Source organism: Taeniopygia guttata, chromosome 10 (genome assembly GCF_048771995.1).
Source record: "Taeniopygia guttata chromosome 10, bTaeGut7.mat, whole genome shotgun sequence".
NCBI classification, from domain to species: domain Eukaryota; kingdom Metazoa; phylum Chordata; class Aves; order Passeriformes; family Estrildidae; genus Taeniopygia; species Taeniopygia guttata.
The window spans coordinates 6,838,945-6,858,129 of NC_133035.1; the positions used below are offsets into that span (position 1 = coordinate 6,838,945).

Genomic DNA, 19,185 nt, shown 5'->3' on the forward strand with positions numbered 1-19,185 from the left:
GCTAAGGTTAACTTGCAATATCTATTTCAGTGCTGTAGTCTACCTGCCTGGAATATCTTTCCTACCATGCAGTGTGCAGGGTAATGTGCAAAGTTAGATTAATTTACCTGTGCATGAATTTTAGCAGCCAATAGTTAAGCATGATTCAGATGTTTAAGAATGCCTCAGTCCACAGGTATGCTGAAATTAAATGGGTTTTAAGCCTTGCATTGTTTTTGTCCCCAGGGTAAAACATCAAGTGGAATACTTGGGTCTGAAAGAAAATATTCGAGTCAGAAGAGCTGGCTACGCCTACAGACGGGTTTTCAAGAAGTTTCTGCAGAGGTAGGTAACACTGTTTAGAAGAATTGCCATAAACAACAGCAGGGTTGTTTACATGATGAGAAGAGAACCAGTTTTGAAACCTTCCAATTTCCCACTTAGCCGTTTCTCCACATGTGTCTTGCTCAGTGATCTCCATGACACAGAGATTTCAAAGTGCTTTAAAGCCTGGCTTTGTGTTATTGCAAGTACTTCATCTTTCCTGTAAACTTGCCTAAGGCCTCAGTATTTGTAGAGCTTTGAGAGTGTTCCTCAAAGTTACAGAGAGTTCAAGGAACAGATGCAGTGCCTGAAATCTGAGTATCCAGCTGCAAGCCCTTGTGTAAAATGTTACTGCTCCAGCTCAGCCAGTTCTCCTCCCCACAGCAGACAGAAGGCAGGTAAAGAAGTCCACACTGGCCATTCAACCATTGCAGTGTAAAGAGTAACCTCAGCTTACACAGCTTGTTATCTTTCCACTGGTGTTCTGACAGCTGGGAATGGGCACAGCTCAAACCTCTGCAGCTGCTCACGGAATGAATGAAAGCAAGTCAGAGCTCTGGAAGATCAGTCCTGTTCTCAGTGTCTTAGGACCAGCTGTTACCATGATTAACTACCTCCACTAGCTAATGAAATCCTCTTAAATAGGAGCAGTTTCGAGATTTATACAACATTCAGCTTCTGTTCTTCAGAAACTGAAGACATGCAGCTAATAAGTGCCCAAGCAAGCTTTATGTAATAAATCAGCTTTTGTTGTAAGTCGTTGCATTGAATTTGAGAGTTTCAAACAAAAACCCAATCAGTTTTTGCAAGGAGTGGAGTATAGTTAATTGGATAGTACCAAGAATATTCTAATAGTGCAGTAACAGCCAGACCTAAAATCTCCAAAGGTATGGACTTCATGGAACAGTTTAAAATTCCTTTTTCTTTATGACTTTCAAACCTAGATATATAAACATGAACATGCTACAGGCAATGTTACTTAACACAGACTGTTGCTGAGACAAATAACAGATTTATACTGTGTGTTAAATCTAGCCTGAACACAGTTCAGGCTGAGAGTTCTGCACAGAGGAAGGCTATGTGGTACTTCCAATTCCACAGGCAACTGAAACTCCTCTTATGGAATTCATCCTTTTGTTTCAGATCAGTTAGCTTTGTTAAATGTAACATTCTGTTATGAGTAAAACTCTTCCTGCACCCTTTCCATTCACAGTTCCTAGCATCCAGAACAAGCTCTGTTCTGACCCCCAGAGTCAGTGTGAGTAAAATGGGGCTGAGGCATGGGATGGACAGGAAATGCATGCTTGTACACTTGTTTTCATTGGGTGTTCCTTGGCAGCTCCATGCAAGTGGAGATTGCTGGGCTGAATAGACGTTTATGTACAAAATTTACATTTGCATGCAAAAAGCCACAGTCACTGAAAAGGCCTGTGTGTTCCCAAGCATAACCAATCTGAAAGCTGAGCTGAGCTCCCTGTTCAGCCATCAGACCTAACTGCTTACTGGGAGTTTGTAACACCTATCTGGGGGCAGTCATGATTTCAAATTGTTTCAGAAGCATGTTAAGAACACATTTAGTACTTGTGCTGAAATCATCTGCAAGATCAAATTACACAAGATTAACAAACCTGGGTTCATGTGTAGCGACATGACTGGTTTCATGGGAAGCATGCACGAGGACGCTGAAGTGCCATTGCTGAACAGCAGTGAACAGTCAGAGTTGTCACAATACCAACCTGTGAAATGCTTCAGTAGTGCATGTTATAGAATTAGCTGTTTGTTCTGCCCTATACTTGTCACACCAGTAAAATGTATGAGGTTAATTTGATGAAAAAGGGGAATTTAAAATCTGTTCTTACTTTGTACCCAAGGGCTCTACACATATTAAAAGGTCTTGAATCATGTTTTTCCCTATGCCCTCCTTTACAGCTGAGGAGAAGTAGGAGAGGATTTGTAGCATGCTGAAATGTCATGTCACAGTCTCTTGTGTGGAAGGTAGCAGTTTCAACCACCTTTATTCACCTCAGCTCCTTTACCTTCAGACTTGGTTAGACCCACCTACACAGCTGCACTGTTGGCAGTACATGGTGAGCCTGCACAGGAGGCTGGTAAATAAATGAGTTGGGAGTTACTTTAAGTTACAGCTCCTTACTCTCCTTACTGGGTTGGATCTATTTAACCCATAATACTGATAAATCACATAAATATGTTAGTGCACACATTGTCTAAACACGGATTGTGTATAATTAATACACTGCCATATTTAAGGTGGTGTAAGAGCTACTTCATTACACTGTCCAGCAGAGTACCTGAGCATTTGTTAACTGAGAGATTTGAACATGAGAACATCAGTGGTTTGAATCCTATTAAATTATTCAGAAGTTACTCTCTTTTCATGCACCTTCTATTCAGAGGTGCTTGGGTTTTGTGATACATTTCTTTTTAACTGTTTGCTATTTCTGTTTGTGTGGTATTGTTACTTAAGTTGCATGATACTATTCCTGTTTCTTGACTGGATAACATTTTAGATATGATGATAACAACATATGATTACCATCATAGATATGATGGTAATTAACATCCCTTTAGTATATTTTCCAACAATTCCTTGCCTGATTTTTGAGAATATTTGATTAGGAGCTACCATCTTAAGAACTTGGGAATTACAACAAACCGACCTCCATACTTAATCATTTTTCTCATGTTTTGAATAGTTTTACTAATAAGCATGATTTAGTTTACATCACTTAAGTATGCCTAAAGCATTAAAAGGAAGTTGTCAACAGTATAGAATATAAGATTTTGAAGAGAAATTTGTCTCAATAGTCTTGTTGTCAAAGGAGCCTAAACAGCTGCTGCCAGAGAAGTTACTTACCTGGAGCAGCTAAAGCCCAGCAGTGCTCCTTGGTGGGCAGTGGAACAAAGCAGCTTTGTAACTCCAGCCTGGCAGTTCCAAAAGCCCAAGTGAAGCCTGGAGAAGTGGGCAGTTTAAAAGGAGCTGCAGCCTGGCATTACTGCATTCTCAGAGAACTTACAGAGGACACCATGAGAGAGAAGGCTTCATGCTTCTTTCTGTCAAAGACAAGTTAGAGCACTTCCCTGCTTCTTCCAGGCCCTCTGTGGGGTCAGTTCCCAGCGTGCCCTCAAGCACCAACATCACTGTCGCTTCCTTCTTGCACCAGAGGCCAAGCCAGAGGCTTCCTGGGATAGAGCCAGCACTGGCTCCTTGCTAAATGCAGCCCAACTGTTGAGCAGGTGGGTTAGGAGCACAGGCTGGTCACTTGCTCAGAAACAGAAAAGACCTTTGTAAGAATAAGACAGAGTGAGAAATTTGGTGTGTGCTTGGGAACCAGTTTAGAATACCAAAGATGTAGCTCCTCAAATCTGGACCATAGGTCATTGTTGGTGAATAACCTCACCCTGGACTTAAGCAGATTCCAGCAGAACTTTCTGCAATGAACTGCTGCAGTTACCAGACAGCAACTTAGCATCTGGAAGTGGGAGACTCCAGGACATTGCTGTCCTTCTCAGTTGTTTGGTCTCACCAAACAAGAAACTTCTTAATACTGTGCATTTTTGCACACACCAAGCTCTGAGTCCTGCTGCCATTGTCAAGCTCCCCCAGGGTAGTGCTGGCCAAGAGTCAGTGGTGTTCTGCTGCTGCTGTTTGACCCCAGGTTTTAATCTCTTCTTGTTGGTGGTTTAAGGTATGCCATTCTGACCAAGGCAACCTGGCCCTCGTGGAAGGGAGATGAGAAACAAGGAGTCCTCCACCTGCTTCAGTCAGTCAACATGGATCCTGACCAGTACCAGCTTGGGAAGTCCAAAGTCTTCATCAAAGCTCCAGAGTCTGTAAGTGTGCCAGAACACAGTTCTTTAAATATGCAGCTGTTTGCTGAAATTGAAGTCCTGCCTGCTCAAGTTGAGCATGATACCTGCTGAGGTGTGGGAAGTGTAAAAATCTGAGACAAGCTGAGCGTGTCTCTCACAGAGGCTGTGTAAAGGGCACACTGCATAAGCTCACTGCAGGGTTTTGGCACTTAATATAAAGAGAATTAAAAGCATCAAGAAGAAGAAAAAGAGGTTATGAAGTGTCTTTGGTATCAAGAACATTGGTCCTCTTCTCAAAAGAACTACTGATGAAGGTAGAATAATCCCAAGGGATGGTAAGGATCTGTTACACAGCACAGAGTAAATCAGTGTTCCAGAATGACTGCAACTTGAAATCTCAAAGAGAGTATTAGGGAGGCATCACAAGACTGGTTTTATCCTCTGGCTACTAAGTTGTGCGAAATCTGTTGGAAAAAAGTTTTCTTACTTTGCTATTCAGGAAAATTGTTCAGGAAAATCTGTGCTCTACTCACCCTCATGTATTCCTGATGCATCAGAAGCAATGGGCCTTAGTGTAGCACATCTTGCAGCTGAGCATTGATTTCTTGGTCTGAAGTTATGTGCTAAAAAAAAAAGCTGAACACTTCTGTAGCTGTCATTTGCTGTTCCAGGAACATGTATTTTTCTCTGTAGAACAGCAGTAACTCAGGCAGTGGCACTGCTGTGTCCAATCACATAGGAAGGTATTTGTTAAAGGCAAAAAAAAAGAATGTTTTTCCAAGTCATAATAGAAATTTTGTTGTTTCTACCATAAAAAGGGAAAGAGACTGTTCAGGAATAATGGGATTTACATTCCTGCCTGCATCTGAGAGATGTGTTTATACACCACAGCATGGAGTGCTTGAGATGTTGATTATTACAGTACTTCAGGTGGCATATTGGCAGAGCAGGAAACTATTATGGGATTGATCCTACTTGGTCATGGCAACAACACCAGCCAGTTGTGAGGGAGTGTGAGCTGTACCTGCTTCCTCTGGAGCACAGCTGTGATTTCTTTCTGGAGATTATTGGGCGTTTGCCTCACAAAGTTGGTGTGATTTCCTGGTGTCTGTCTTCTGTTTAACAGCCAAGTGGCAAGTGGGATTGATGGATCCAGTTCCCCTTCAGTCAGTTAATGATCTGTAACCCAACATGATGTGCTACTGCCTCTTTTGAGAATATGACATTGTTGCCCAGTGGAAGTATCTTCCCATCCTGATGCATTTTGTGATGCTAAGTCCTGCTTGCATTTACCTGAGTTTTACTGAGGGGCAATTCTGCAGGTTAGGACAACATGAAGTTGACTGGAATTTTTTTTTTTTTTGGGTACTGTTTCAATTTTAATTTAAATTAATGCTTTTAATTACTGTGTATGTTTTCTTTAATTTTTTTAATGCCGTGAAATAGCTTTTTAAATAAGTACCAAAATGAGTCTGGACTTTTATTTTATGTTTAAAATATTTTTAAAAACCGAATATTTTAAAGAGTGATTTATCTTTTATTAAGAAAGACAATAATTTCTCGTCTTATATTACTAAAGTATTGTCTAGGATTCTATTGCTTCTGAGAAAAATAACCTTTTAGATGGTAAATGAAATTTTTTCTTTCTTCCACCAAAAAGAGCACCTGTTGTGGTTAAAGATGGAAGATGCTTGATTTGCTTGAGTGTGTAAGGGGAGGCTTTATAGTACTTATTTTAGGAAATGGTTTATGCAGTATTTTTATTTCTATAGGGTAAGAAGTGTGTTTTAGCTCAGTGAACTTCCTTAATGGTGACCTTCAGCTGCAGATGATTATTTTGCACTGAGATTTTGCAATTAACATTATTGTTAGAGAAATAAATGGTGAGTGTTCCTGAGAGACAGCATCAATATTGTCACTGTAACCTGAATTGCATGAGGGCTTGGTCATGCCCCTGCTGCAGCTGAGGATGTTTTTGCATCAGGAGTTCTCATGCCTGTGCTGAAACCCCAGCCAGTGCTTGTGTTCAGGAAGGGATTTTTAATTTTTTTTAAATAAGTTTGCTGTAGCTGGAGAATTGCCAACTGTGAAATAAGGTTTTATGGGTGGCAGAAAGGCTTCATTATTTGCATTTCCATCACACACCTGAATAAATAACTGTACAGGGGCAAGTGAGGTTCTGTGGAACTAGTTTGCACCAGATCAAGTTTCCTTTTTCAGATCAATATGAACAACAGTGTTTTTCTAGATTTGCATGGTTTAGAGCAGCAAAAAAAAAAAAAAAAATCCTAAAGGCCAGGTTTGCTTTTCCATTTACCAATTATGTCTCTTGAAAGCTAGAAGAAAACTCCTGTGAATATTTAACACACAATGCAGGGAAATAATAGGCAACAGTCATGTCAGTGGATTGATTGAATGCTGCAATTTAGCCAAAAGCTTATGCTCCTAATAAGACAAAAACCCCATTTCACTGAAGTACATAAAAGGCTGTAGTGAATATACTGTATCCTACAATAATTATGAAGTTAATCTAAATACATTAAATTTACACGTCTTTTAACAAGACCTGCAAAATTCTCAAGAAAGGGGATCTACCTTCCATTCCTGTTTTAATAAAACAGTATTTTCTCTTGATTTCTGACATTTTAGACCCAAAAATCTTACTCTGTCATACTTGTGAATTATAAGGTGATAGTTAAAAGTCTTGTAGCCAGCTGAAAACTTTCAGTGGTGAGAAAGAATGGAGCCAGTGAACACAAGGCAGGGAAGAAAGTTGCTTGTGACCAGTTATGTTTCACATTGCACAGATCCCCACAGACATGGTAACATTCTGATAAGAGAAGTAGGAGTTTTGGAGAATGTGTGGATGGAGGCTGAAGAAAAGGCCGGTGGAGAACCTTGCGTTGCACCAATAGAATATTTCAGGGAGAACCCATATTCCTCTTCCTTCATCATGGGGTATGGAACTTAATGGGTAGAGTGGTAAGAGCCACAGCCACTCAAACATCAGAAATTTCTTCCAGAAAGGCTTCCTAAACATTCCAATCTCAGATTCCACAGCTGTGCAAGAGGAACCAGCTTGGATCTAGAGTGAAACGCACTGGAGAGTTGTTGACAGTAAAATGCAGCTTTTTCTTGAACTTTGCATGTCAAATGTTTGCCCCACCCCACTGTCTCTTTTCACAGCTGTTTCTGTTAGAAGAGATGAGAGAGAGGAAGTACGATGGGTATGCCAGGGCCATCCAGAAGGCCTGGAGGAAGTACGCGGCCAGGAAAAAATACGTGCAGATGAGAGAAGAAGGTAGGTCAGAACTTCTGATGGCAGGGACTGCACACACACATGGTTCCAGGAGCAGAAGGAGGGACAGAAAGGGGAAGGAAATCCCTCTCTGTAGGCAAAAGCTGCATTGCAGGTAACTGTCTTGGAATGATTGCACTTGGTTGGACCCCTACAGTACCACTGATGAGGCTGACTGCTCTGCGTGCTTAGGCTGCCCAGTGTTTTGCTCTGAAATCAAAGCCAGACTGAGTAGGACAGACAGCAGAGATGTTGCAGGGGAGGCAAAAGAAGAAAACTTCCCACAGTTACGCAGGATCTGAGTAATATGTAGGTGATAAGATCAATCCACAGACTATCCTGGGACTTAGTTGTGTGTGACCTGGGCTGTGTGAATGAACATGCTGGGTTTGGAAGGGTTAATCTTTAATTTATAGCACTATGAGAAATGTCTTAGTTCCAGGAGTGCTCCTAATTAACCAGAACTACTGATCTTGCCGTCAGTGTCTTTCATTTAATGATCACATGTATTCTTATCTAAAGGATTAGTAGCAGTGCTTCACTGTTTTTCCATATTAGAAACAATACAGTTCTCACTTCCCAAGAAATTCTGTGTCAAACAGTTGGCTCTTTGAGAGCATGAGTTTAGGAAACCTTGTAGATGCTATTAATCAGTGTTTATGTTTTGTATTTAAGCATCAGATCTGTTGCTGAGCAAGAAGGAGAGAAGACGGAACAGCATTAACAGGAATTTTGTGGGGGATTACATAGGCATGGAGGAGCACCCCGAGCTGCGCCAGTTTGTGGGCAAGCGGGAGAAGATCGATTTTGCAGACACTGTAACTAAATATGACAGAAGGTTTAAGGTGGGTGGAGCAGCAGCATCCCCTAAGGACGAGTTCTGCTGTGAGTCAGAGCTGTCTTCAGCATCTGGTCCCAGGAGCTGCCCAGCTGAGGACACAGCTGTGTATTTTCCATGCTGTGTTTCAGAGCGTGAAGCGAGACCTCGTCCTCACTCCCAAGTGCATTTACCTGATCGGGCGTGAAAAGATCAAGCAGGGCCCAGAGAAGGGCCAGGTGAAGGAGGTCTTGAAGCGAAGGATGGAAGTGGAGAGAATTCTTTCTGTTTCTTTAAGGTCAGTGCCTGCAATATATTTTCTCCATTAAAAAAGCAATTTGTGTAGGACAAGGAAAATAAGTTGATTGTTGAAATGGGAATCGAAAATTTTCTTTTTGAATTTGCTTGCTTTGGGTTTCAGACTTGCATAGTAATCTTCAAATTTCCAATTTATCTCTAGACAAAAAATCTGCCATTATTGAAGAGAAGAATTATAACTGTAATTTTAATAGCACATGTTTTTTTGCTAACAGTAATTACTGTAAGATGACTAAGTAGTATTCCTGTCTCAAAAGGGATTGTTTCAGCTATTCCATTATCAACTCCTGAAAAAAACCAAACCTGTTCTCAGAAAGCAAGGTTCTGTAATTAATGCTGCTTGGACATTGTTATGTTTTTAAAAATTAACCATGAGTACTCTGCAAATGTCATTATAATGCTGGCTGTATTTGCTGATGACATTTTAAACTCTGATTTTCTTGCAGCACCATGCAGGATGACATTTTCATTCTACATGAACAGGAATACGACAGTTTGCTCGAATCAGTCTTCAAAACAGAGTTTTTAAGCCTCTTATCGAAACGATACGAAGAGAAAACACAACAAAAACTACCTCTGAAATTTAGCAATACGTGAGTGATGGCTTTTTTCAATGGGCTTTTAGGGATAAAGGTTTTGTTCTTGCTGCCAAGGCAAATGAGTGAGTGCAAGTTGTGAGTGAGTGCAAGTTGTACTGTATTTACAATACTAAGAGGTAGCACAGTGTAAAACCTTGTATGTGCACTGATACCAGACTTTGTGCTTGCCTTGTCAGAGTAACAGGTTAGGATTTACCAGGGTCACTTGACACTTCCCACTGTGTGTGTGCCTGGAGAGCTGCCTTTGTTCTCCTGACCATGGCAGCAGGGCAGGGCCTCTGCACAGCCCCTGCACAGCTGCTGCTGGCTCCTGGCAGGAGCAGGGAGCAGACATCTCATGAAGAGTGTGAATGATTTCCGGGCACATAATGCAGCAGTCTGAAATGCTGAAGTTTGTTGTGGGTGCTGGGGTGAAAGAATAATTCTAAGGAGGCCTCACTTAAGTAAATTATATTGGCAACATCGTTTAGAAACGATGAAACCTAGAGCATGTCTGATGTGCAGTTTGGCTGTGAGGACACCCTGGGAACAGTCTCAGCAAATGTGCTTTTGTTAATACTTGAACCCATTAAGGAGATCGGCAACAGCAGGCCTGGATTGTATGTTTATTTTATTGCCTTCAAAAAGGTGAAGGAATTATGAAAAGCAGCAGGAGATCACTAATTTTGTTTGGAAAGGGTGTAGAAGGAGAATTGAAGTGAGGAACATAACTATAGTATGCACTCCTGTACACCGAGAATGCAAAGCCAGTACCAGGATTGTCATGTATTGCATTTCTGGGGTCTTGCCCAAAACCCTATCTGAGTACAGTTCAGAGCAGATGCATAGTGTGGAAATGCTGGAAAGAATGTGTGTGTGCCTGCCTTTATGGGAAAGAATGCAAAATGAAGGGGCTGAGGTGTGTGTCTGCAGAAGTGTTCCCCTGCAGCACAGCTCAGGGCCTGCCCCAGAGCACACAGGGCAGTGGTGTGTGCCTCTGACTGCGTGCAGGGAATGGTCACAAACAGCACTCGAGCAGCGCCAGCAGAGGCAGCACAGAGGCTCTGCTGGCCAGGGCTGACACGTCTCCTACTTGGACCTTGGCACATTTTTGTTCAAAGCTCACTGTCCTCTCCAGGGCATCTTGAACTTCCTTTGAGAAGCTGTACCAGGGAAGTTAAAACATCAATTAAGAACATTTTTTTAAAAAAACATGGGAAAAAGATTTCATTAGGTGGTTATGTCAGCTGAGTCATTAATGGAATGCAGATTCTCAGTCTAAACTTTTAATTCTATATTTCTAAGTTACCTGCTGCCAAGCAATGCTGCCTTGATTTCATGTAGCAGTTCTGTTTTTTTTCATTTGTGTGTTCACATGCTTCTGTCAGACTTGAAGTGAAGCTGAAGAAGGAGAGCTGGGGGCCCTGGAGCAGTGCTGGTTCTCGACAGGTGCAGTTTATGCAAGGCCAAGGAGATGTAGCCATTCTCAAACCAAGTAATAAAGTGCTGCAGATCAGCATTGGACCAGGGCTACCAAAGAATTCCCGTAAGTGTGAATTTCCTCTAGAAATTAGGGGTTTATAAAATCAAAGAATGGTTGACTTTTTCTATCCATGCTTGGCTCTAGCCTCATCGTGTTCTTTATTAATTTCTTTGTAATACACAAAGATCCTAAGGATTACAGCAGAATTCTTTGCTGCTCTACAGCTGTCAGTGTTCTGGACCTTGTTTACTGTAGTTACAAGAAGGCTTTGCTCTATATCCTGAGGCTGAACTGGATCACTAAAGGGAGACCATCCCAAAGTCATCCTTTTTGCACCTAATGCTTTATAACAGCCTGGCCAGCCCTGCAGGAGTCAGATTCCTTATTCCTGAAGATCAGCTCTTTCTGATCCCAGAAGAGGTGGTCTTGGCAGCCAGCAGGACTTACTTAATTAATGTTATTGTGAAGAGGTAACAGAATGTTGCTGGTTTCTTCTAGGTCCTACTAGGCGGAACCTTACCCAAGGCAGAGGATATTCCAGTAGGTCTCAAAATCAGACTTATCCTATGAGAGCTGCACCACCTCCTCCAGGTAAGTCCTCTTAGCTTGGGCTAAACAGAATTCCAGATGAAGGCTCTTGGTTTTTCCCTATCATCTGGCAATTTTTACCCATTAAAAAAAATTATGGTGACAGTTTAAATTTCTCTTAAAAAGACCCTGCCTGGAAAGCATCTGTTTGTAGATACTTTATGAAGTGTCTTGCTGGATATTCCCAGAGCTGTCCTGCTTGCGGTGGATGGTGACTTGTTAAGACACTTGGTATAAGCCACTGAATCTAAACCTGACTTTGTAGGCTTCTCCACTGTGAAGGGTACAAGCTCTGTGCTTACCAAGCCACAGACAATGCTTTGCAGTGCAACTGCTTTCAGGGCCAGCACAGCAGAGAATGCAGTTTGTGTGTCACTCTGCTGCCCTGTCAGACATGTTACAGCTCCTGTGTGCCTGAGTGCTGGGACACAGCAGCTGTGCCAGTGAACAGCATGGCTTTCTGCAGGGGACTGATGTCATTAGGGTGTTCCACTTCTGCCCGGGGCAGATATGATTAATTTTGCTTGTGAACTCACAGGGAAGAACAATATTCCATTGACCCAGCATTTCCCAAGAGATTTTTTTTTTCACTTACACTCCCAGAGTACTTTCTTTTTAACAAAGAGTCCTCTTTCAGTCAGCTGCTGTTTATTGAGAAGCACAATGCTAATGGAAGTTAGGGGTGTGACCAGTCTCGGTCACCAAATTAAATAGACAATTCCAAATCCTCACAGCTGTATGAGTCAAACTAACTAACAACTGTGTGATCTGCCAGATCAGTAGCAAAGTGGGAAATTACTGTAAGAGCTGACCTGTCAGCAAACAGAGATAAGTATTTGTATAGCATCAGTTAAAGCAAGGACAGTCTGGTTTATATTTACAAAAACTGTTTCAGCAGTTTTATAGCTAGGAGAATTGTTCCTGCTGAAATTAAGTGCTGTGATGACCCTCGGGCATTGGGCTATCATTTAAAAGGTGAGTAGAAGGCTTTCCTACAAACCTCTCTGTAGGTTACAGTAACATGGCTTTGGTTGTTTTTTGAATGTTAAACTCTCTTGTAAAGTAGCCACACATAGCTGGAAAAACAAAATTGCAGACAGGTGCTACAAGAGTTCCAGTTAAAATGCCCAGACTTCCAAGGAATTTAAAGCCATGTCAAATTCCTCCTTGAAAGTCCCAATTATCTAGGTTCTGCTATTTTCACATCTTGTTTTGAAATCAGTGGTGCAGTAGCTGAACAGAGTGTTACGTACAGGTTTGGAATAACCCAAATCTTTTTACTAACATCACCATAATGTATGTGCCATCCTGGCTTGGATTGCAGAGTGGGGTTTATGCAGGAGTTTATGACCCTTAAGTTCTGCCACAGCACCCAGAGAACCTCAGAAGTTAAGCAGCTGTTACAGGCAGTTTTCACAGGGTTTTCCCTGTGAAGGTGCTGTGATTATGAATTCTCCTCTCTGCCCAGCTGTTCTTCTGCTAATGTTTAGCAGACATAATCACAATGGCAGAGGAGAGGCTCACCCATATAAGTGAGGAAACTGATTTTTAATAGAAGCATAGCTCCTGTTTTGTTCCATAGGAGTTTTAGGAATGTAAAGCATGCAGACTTGGGATCTTTAGGCCCTAATACTGCAAGTAGCTCAGACATGGGTGGGTTTGCTTTAAATTCAAGTTAGAGGCATAATTATGTATTTAAAGGAATGTACCCATGTCAGTTCTAGGAAATTCAAATTTCTTTTCTACTATCAAAATAGCATCAAGGCATTGTTTTAAAACAAAACAACAAAAAAGCCCAAACACCCCCCACCTGCATGCTTGTTAAAATGGACAAATATTTATAGTAACTTAATAAAAAACAGTCGAATTCCTTGAGTATGTGATAGAGTTTGAACTTCAGAAGAAAAAGCAATTTGGATATGGATTAGCTATGGATATGATTAATTATGATTATTATAATTATGAGTAGCTTTGGATTACCCCTAATCTGGATAAAATATTGTGCAGTGTTTTAGAGAGGAGTTGGTGGTACTGTGTTAAGCTAAACTGGAACTCAGCTGAGGGGTAATTCTTGTGCTTGCTTGGAACATCCAGGGCACAAGTCTTAAACCTGAGCACGAGTCCACGAAGTTGAGAACCCAAAAGAGATTGTCAGCAGACCAGAAACTGGGTATAAATGAACATTTCAACGTGACTTTGTGTTTGGGTTCCTTTATAGGACTCTGCTAAGCCATCAAGGGTTACCTTTAATGAGCTGGAGTTCAGACTGCATGCACTCACTCTTTATTTACTTCTAGGTCAGCAGAATGGAGTAATAAATCCCCCCCAGTCTGCAGCCCATCCCCAGACCCCAGGAAATCAATGGGCCAATCAGAAGAACCTGTACACAAACATGACACGACCGGTTTTACCACGGCAAGTGTCGGGAGGATCAGGCAAGATTTCACAGCAGCCACAGAGCTTGGATTTCTTGAAAGTACCTGACCAAGGAGCAGCTGGGTAAGATTTTACATTTAATCTGATAAAAATATGTCAATTTTTGCAGTTTTAGACACTAAAACTGTTAATGACTGATACACTCTGTGCATCAATCACCTGCCCTTGCAGGTTATCATCCATTCCATCTGATTCCAAAAGATACTCCATCTTAGACCCATAGGAATAAAGGTGAAGCAGTTCTGGTTTAATATCTTACATTTGAATGTTGAAGGCCTTAAAAAATGTTAAGGTTTTTCAGTGACCCAACAGTTTCTACTTTAATTCAGCCCTTACTCCACTCTCTTGTTGAACATTAGTGGAGCTCTACTGTAGTGGGTATCTTGAGTATCATTTAATTGTCAAAGACTGTTGCCTATTCAGCAGTTCTAGGTAAAAAAAGACATAATTTAGTTTAGTAGCAGTTTGCTGATGACTCCCATGATCTGCATGAATGGGGGTTCTTTGAGCCAGCAAAAGTACATTTATTTTTAAACATATCAAGAACAACTTTTTGTGCAAGCAGCCCTGTCTCAGCTGTCAGCCAGCAGACAAGCTCCTTGGCAGGTGTTCTGCACTAAATTCCTTGTTGGCCTAAGCATTCTTTTGCTGTGTGTTCCAACAGGCTGTTTATTAAGTAGATTAGTTACAATTTAAGTGAGCATTACAGACCTCACTTTATCAAATAGTAACATAAATGTGCACAACTGATAGATTTTGAGAATTGGAAGTGCACCCAAGGGTTCCCAAGAGGAACCCTCAAGCAGGGCTAGGCATGTTCAGAAGTCTCTGCTGTTGTACTAAATGCATCATTTTACCCCACTGTGCCAAGTGTCAGCCTTAAGATGTTTCAGGCATATTTACAGCATTTTTTTTGTTCAAGATTAATCTTCAAATAAGAAAGAAATCAGAAAGAAATAGCCACTGCTACTTATTTTACCACTTTCAAACTCATGAGCACATGCTAAGAGGCACATCTCCATCTTGTAATTAACTTCCATGGTTTTTGGCAGTGAAATGTTCTTGTCACATGTCAGCTTCTTCCTAAACTCTTTTACTAATATTGGACTTTACTTTGTCTCAAGACTACAGTTCATGTAACAACAAAAACACATAAGCCAGAGGTTAAAATCAAAACAAAATATGCCAGGTGTTCTGTCACAGAAAAGAAACAACATAACTATTCAGCAGTGGATTTCAGACACATTTCTGTGCCTGTTCCTTTTCAAAAGGAAGCTGCGAGCTAAAGAGGTGTGACTTTAGTATTTCAAAACCATAGCAATATATAAGTAGATACAATTTTTAAGGAGTAGAATTAGGTTTATTTTTAGCAAAGCTGCCAAGGATACGGTGATACCAACAATCCAGTACACGACCAAGATTAAAATCAGCAGGCTCCCCATTAGCAGCAAATCATCTCATTCAAGATACTGTAGTTCTACCATAGCTGCACAGAAGCCGTGCTGTTTTTCATGACTTGTGCTGAATTCCTTAATTTCCATGTGTAGGTCTAGGTTTCACAGCACCTATCCTGAGCAAAGGCAGTAAGTAGATGCTGAACAGGAGAAAAATCTCTGCCCTCATACATTGAGAACTGAAGTGCAGTTATACATCCATACTTCTAATCTTACTTTCTGGTGCAGTTCGCTGCAAAGTTAGAGGTTTATTGATAAAGTTAAGCCTAGGACTTCATGTAAGTAACTGTAACCCTGTTCTGCAAAAGCTGTGTTCCATTATCGTGGCATTGCATGACATGATCACAGTTCATTGTCCTTCACATCATTACATTTTTAGTCATTCAGCACATAAATTACAAACTGACATACTGAGTCTAATACCTGTTCTCTCTTCCAGCCTTTATTAGCTGATGAGCTGGCAAAACGCATTTCTTCCCTCTTTCCCCTTCCTACTCTTCAGAGTGCTCACAGCTGTGATAGTTTGTGCAGCATCTCCCCTGCTGCTTCAGAGTTGGCTATAGGAGAACAAGTCCATAGATGGCCCTGGAATCTGAGGGAACTTAAAAGAGATGTGAGTCTCTGTTACAGCTTAGTCACAAGAATGGTAAAGTAGCAAGCCTGTGAGCTAAAACTTTGTTTTTGATGCTGAAAGCTGAATCACTGGTGACACTGGGGCAAGGAGAGAGACACAGCCTAAGCTGTGTAGATACCAAGATATGCATGAACCGCATGTGCACATTTGCTTCCAGTTCAGCCTGGGCACTAAATGTCTTCTAAGCACTTGAACTGCTGTTGGGAAGTACTTAATCATCCATTTCCATAGGAAAGAAATGGCCACTCTGTGCCTTTCGCAGGGAAGTCTCATGTTGCTATTTTTAATTGTTGTGACATTGAAGAAAATCTGTTTTCCCGTTTTCTGTGACACTCTTTAAAATGAATTGGTTACAAGGGAGGGGTTTGCTAACTGAGGTGTGAGTGCCAGAGCCCACGAGCCCTTGCTGTCCGCAGTGTCCGCAGGCAGACGTCGAGCCGGCCGCCGCCAGCCGGGGGCAGGCCCAAGCCGCAGCCCAAGCCCAAGCCGCAGGTGCCGCAGTGCCGGGCGCTCTACGCCTACGACGCGCAGGACACCGACGAGCTCAGCTTCAACGCCAACGACGTCATCGACATCATCAAGGAAGGTGTGCACGGGGCTGGCACCGGGGCATGGCTCTTTGAGGCCCATTGGCACCGGGAGTTGGGACACGACTGTCTGAGCCACCCCACTTCATCTTCTCTTACTAGGCTTGCAAATGTCCATGATGGCTCAGGCAGCACAGACCCCGCCAGCCCAGCCCAGCCTCTTCACTCATGAGTATGTCAGAGACAGTCACTGGGTACTGCAGAGCTGTACACTTAGCAAGACAGTAATTCTGTCACTGTCTCTAGAGGAAAACTAGCCTAAAGCACAGCTGTAGCACAAGAAGCAAAATGTAATTAACTACTTCCAGCTCTGGGTGTCCAAAGCACCCTCCTCAAGCCAAAATTATGTGGCCACAAGATGAACATTCCAAAAATCCTGTCCCCTCATTCATTCCCAAAAAAAGCTCTCACTGAGTGGGCAAAGCTTTGCAAGGTTGCACCAAGTAGACAGAAACACTTCCAGAGACTCACTCCTTAACTCCCTTACCTTCCTGTCCTTTTACAGATCCTTCTGGCTGGTGGACGGGAAGACTACGAGGGAAACAAGGTCTGTTTCCCAACAATTATGTCACCAAGATTTAAAAGACTGTCAGAGAAAAATTGGTGTGAAGATACCAGTGGTTGAAGATGTTTTCCCTTGCCTTCAGGACATTGTTCTTCCAGGGTCTGCCTTCTCAGCAGTGTTTTCACCAGTAAATTGTGTATGAGGAGGAAGAGTTTCCTACAGTACAGACTTTGATTTTTGTCTCAGCACCATACAGAAATGAACTGACCAATTATTTATTATATTTAAAACCTGGTTTAAACACCTGGTAAGTGAAGAGTGCTCAAACCTACCATCTTCCTGAAACAGGTGATTTACAGTCTGGAACCAGGGACTTCAAAATGGGTGTATTTAATAAGTGCCTTCAGCTGAATAACCTTTTCAATTATCTACTGAAGATAATGTTAAGTGCACATTTCCTCTAATGCAGATCATTCTGGGGAACACGTTAATAAGGATGCTGCTACCTGTCAAAAAGATTTAGGCTCATTTGGGATATTACCATCTGAAAAACTACTGTGATGGTCTATTTAAGTAATTCTGTACAGAGATGTAATGGATCTGGTTTGTGTTTGCAAGTGTGTTTAGGGACTCCAGCAGGCACTGTAAGAATTTAAAACAGAAAACCACATTGTACTGTATGCTAAACAATGTTGCCTTCTTCAAGATTTATATTATAATATGGCTGGCCCATGTTGGATTTATGTTTAATACTCTACCTGTTATAGTAAGTGTCTTTATGCAGAGCTGTACATTTATAGAAATAGTTATATACTGTATATAAAAACTGGTTATGATAGAAACATGTATAAATGTATAATGCAGTAGTCCACTGTTTTTATGACGTAGTACTGCTAGAATTTTTATGCCAGGTACTTACAGATATGCACTACTCCTTCTCCTTTTGAATAGCAAAAGCACAGGTGTTACTGCCCAAATCTGACTGCCTCCCCCAGAGTGGCTGTTGCTTGTCCTGCAGTTCTGAGAATTCCTGCTTTGCCTTTTGAGCCTCCATAAAATAAACCACAGATGATCGATCAACAGGTTTGTTCTCTGTGAAGTTTGTTCTCACATACACAGATTCCTTGACAACAATGGCTTCAGGATTTTACCACACGGACTTCCGAAGAAAGAATCTCCTTCTTCACTCTAAACCAACTTATTTTCTCTATGCCCAGCTGAAGTGCCATGTATTTCATTTTCTCTATTAAGAGCAGTTAAAAAGCCCTGCATATGCTGGTATTAAAAAGTTGCATAAGCTTTAAGATCCAGCTAAAAATCTTGAATCCCTCCCTCCTAAACCACTGCCTAAGTCTAACTTAGGTACACACACTCCATCTTCTATAGTAGCTGTTTCTGGGAGCCAGAAATGAGGACCTCACTCCAAGGGAGGAATAATACCCACACAAGGAGTGAGGTAATTTTTCAGAAGATGATTTGCAGCAAGTGCTAGGCTTATTTATCCCAGGGGAGAGAAAGCCCAGTGGCTTCACCGTCCTTCCCACAGGGGAGCACTGGGTGGTCTAGGGCAGTTCTCTAGTGTTGGGTTCTTGCCTTCTGCATCAGAGCCAGGCACACTCATGAAGAGATGCTGAGCAATCATGGACTAGCTAGGCATGGAAGGGAAGTACTGACTTCAGTATAACCTGGAGACTATCAAAAAGTGTAATTTAACATTAATTATACAACATTAATTTAACAAATAGACATACATGAGGTATTGGGGCAGAAAAGTTGCATTTCTTACATGCTTGTACTCCCTGAGCATACAGATACTGACACTTAGATAACAAACAAAGACAAAAGCACACAAAGTGTCAAGGAAGTGACAAGAAGAACTGCCTTATGCTCGGTTTGACTCTATATAATCCCAGGTACAGAGGTTTATTGGAGAAGCAGGGGGGAAAGAAAGATGTGGGCAAGCAAACAGGTAATGAAAAACCTAAGGGGGTTCTTTTCAGGAGGTTTTTTTACAGGAGACTTCCAATTTTTCCACCTCAGCTCCCTTTTCATAAGCACACAGAGAAACACAAAGTTTACAAGGTTAATACCCATTAAAGATAGCCTGCATCTTTCCCCAAATTTGAAGATGGCTAACTACAAAAAAAGAACTAAATTCCAGTATACTTTCTTGAAACAAGGCACTGAAATAAAGTACAGATTTAGTGTTCTTTAAGGTACAACAAAAAAAACCCCTGTCTGCCTCCTCTTTATCTGAAGAGTGAAATAATCAATATAATGCAATATATAAAGCTTGGAGAGTCTCTCTGGAAACAACCACAGAGAATAATCAAGCCCATTTAACAGTAAATTG

General features: G+C 41.5%; 1 protein-coding gene across 4 annotated transcripts in view; it reads left to right on the plus strand.

Moving 5' to 3' along the window:
• Positions 1-17,912, plus strand: part of MYO1E (myosin IE) — a 75,303-nt gene extending 57,391 nt beyond the window's left edge. For 2 of the 4 annotated variants that reach the window (XM_072934069.1, XM_072934070.1), the window contains 11 exons: positions 226-324; positions 4,011-4,155; positions 7,321-7,435; positions 8,108-8,277; positions 8,402-8,547; positions 9,014-9,160; positions 10,534-10,691; positions 11,127-11,219; positions 13,514-13,715; positions 16,157-16,326; positions 16,833-17,056. In XM_072934069.1, the coding sequence (XP_072790170.1) occupies positions 226-324; positions 4,011-4,155; positions 7,321-7,435; positions 8,108-8,277; positions 8,402-8,547; positions 9,014-9,160; positions 10,534-10,691; positions 11,127-11,219; positions 13,514-13,715; positions 16,157-16,326; positions 16,833-16,909 (1,522 nt within the window). In that variant the 3' untranslated portion in view covers positions 16,910-17,056. Of the gene's footprint in view, positions 1-225; positions 325-4,010; positions 4,156-7,320; positions 7,436-8,107; positions 8,278-8,401; positions 8,548-9,013; positions 9,161-10,533; positions 10,692-11,126; positions 11,220-13,513; positions 13,716-15,545; positions 15,684-16,156; positions 16,327-16,832 lie in introns of those variants that run through there. The other 2 variants (XM_030281029.4, XM_072934068.1) reach the window with 2 other exon arrangements.
• The last annotated feature ends 1,273 nt before the right edge of the window (positions 17,913-19,185 follow it).